Below are 403 nucleotides of genomic sequence, written 5' to 3'. Positions count from 1 at the left end.
AAGGGTTAATCTGAGCTCATAATCTGAAGTTGTCGTGTTTCCTGTCGGTCGACTCACCTGGAACTTTGTCTTCCCCTCGTTTACCGTCACAACATTTTTGGCGATGTGCTGCATGATGGGCTTCAGGTGAGCGGCGTCGTAGGTGGAGTAGTGCTGCTGCGTCGGAGACTGAGAGCAGACAGACGGATTCAAAAAACGCTAAAATTCAGTTACACACGTTAAAGAGTTTGTTTCGGTGTTTGAGCGTGCGGGACTCACCCAGGACACGCCGTCCAGCAGCAGCTGGGACAGACACAGAGACGCAGCGGCCACCTCAGAGGGACGATAGTGGACCATGTCGTAGTCGAGGAGGGTCAGCTCCATCAGGTACTTGGCCAGAGTGTGTCTCTCTACATCAGACTGA

General features: G+C 52.9%; 1 protein-coding gene across 1 annotated transcript; it reads right to left on the bottom strand.

The window, feature by feature from the left end:
• Positions 1-16: 16 nt before the first annotated feature.
• On the bottom strand, positions 17-399 carry LOC121940257 (G2/mitotic-specific cyclin-B2-like; the record flags this gene model as incomplete). The annotated part of the gene is made up of 2 exons (XM_042483069.1): positions 17-168; positions 259-399. Coding segments are annotated over 2 exons (293 nt in total), but the record flags the coding sequence as incomplete, so codon positions are not given.
• Between the last annotated feature and the right edge of the window lie 4 nt (positions 400-403).

This window comes from Plectropomus leopardus, unplaced genomic scaffold (assembly GCF_008729295.1).
Source record: "Plectropomus leopardus isolate mb unplaced genomic scaffold, YSFRI_Pleo_2.0 unplaced_scaffold81420, whole genome shotgun sequence".
NCBI classification, from domain to species: Eukaryota; Metazoa; Chordata; class Actinopteri; order Perciformes; family Serranidae; genus Plectropomus; species Plectropomus leopardus.
Note: the sequence above shows the minus strand (reverse complement) of the source record. Positions and strands in the feature narration are given on the sequence as shown.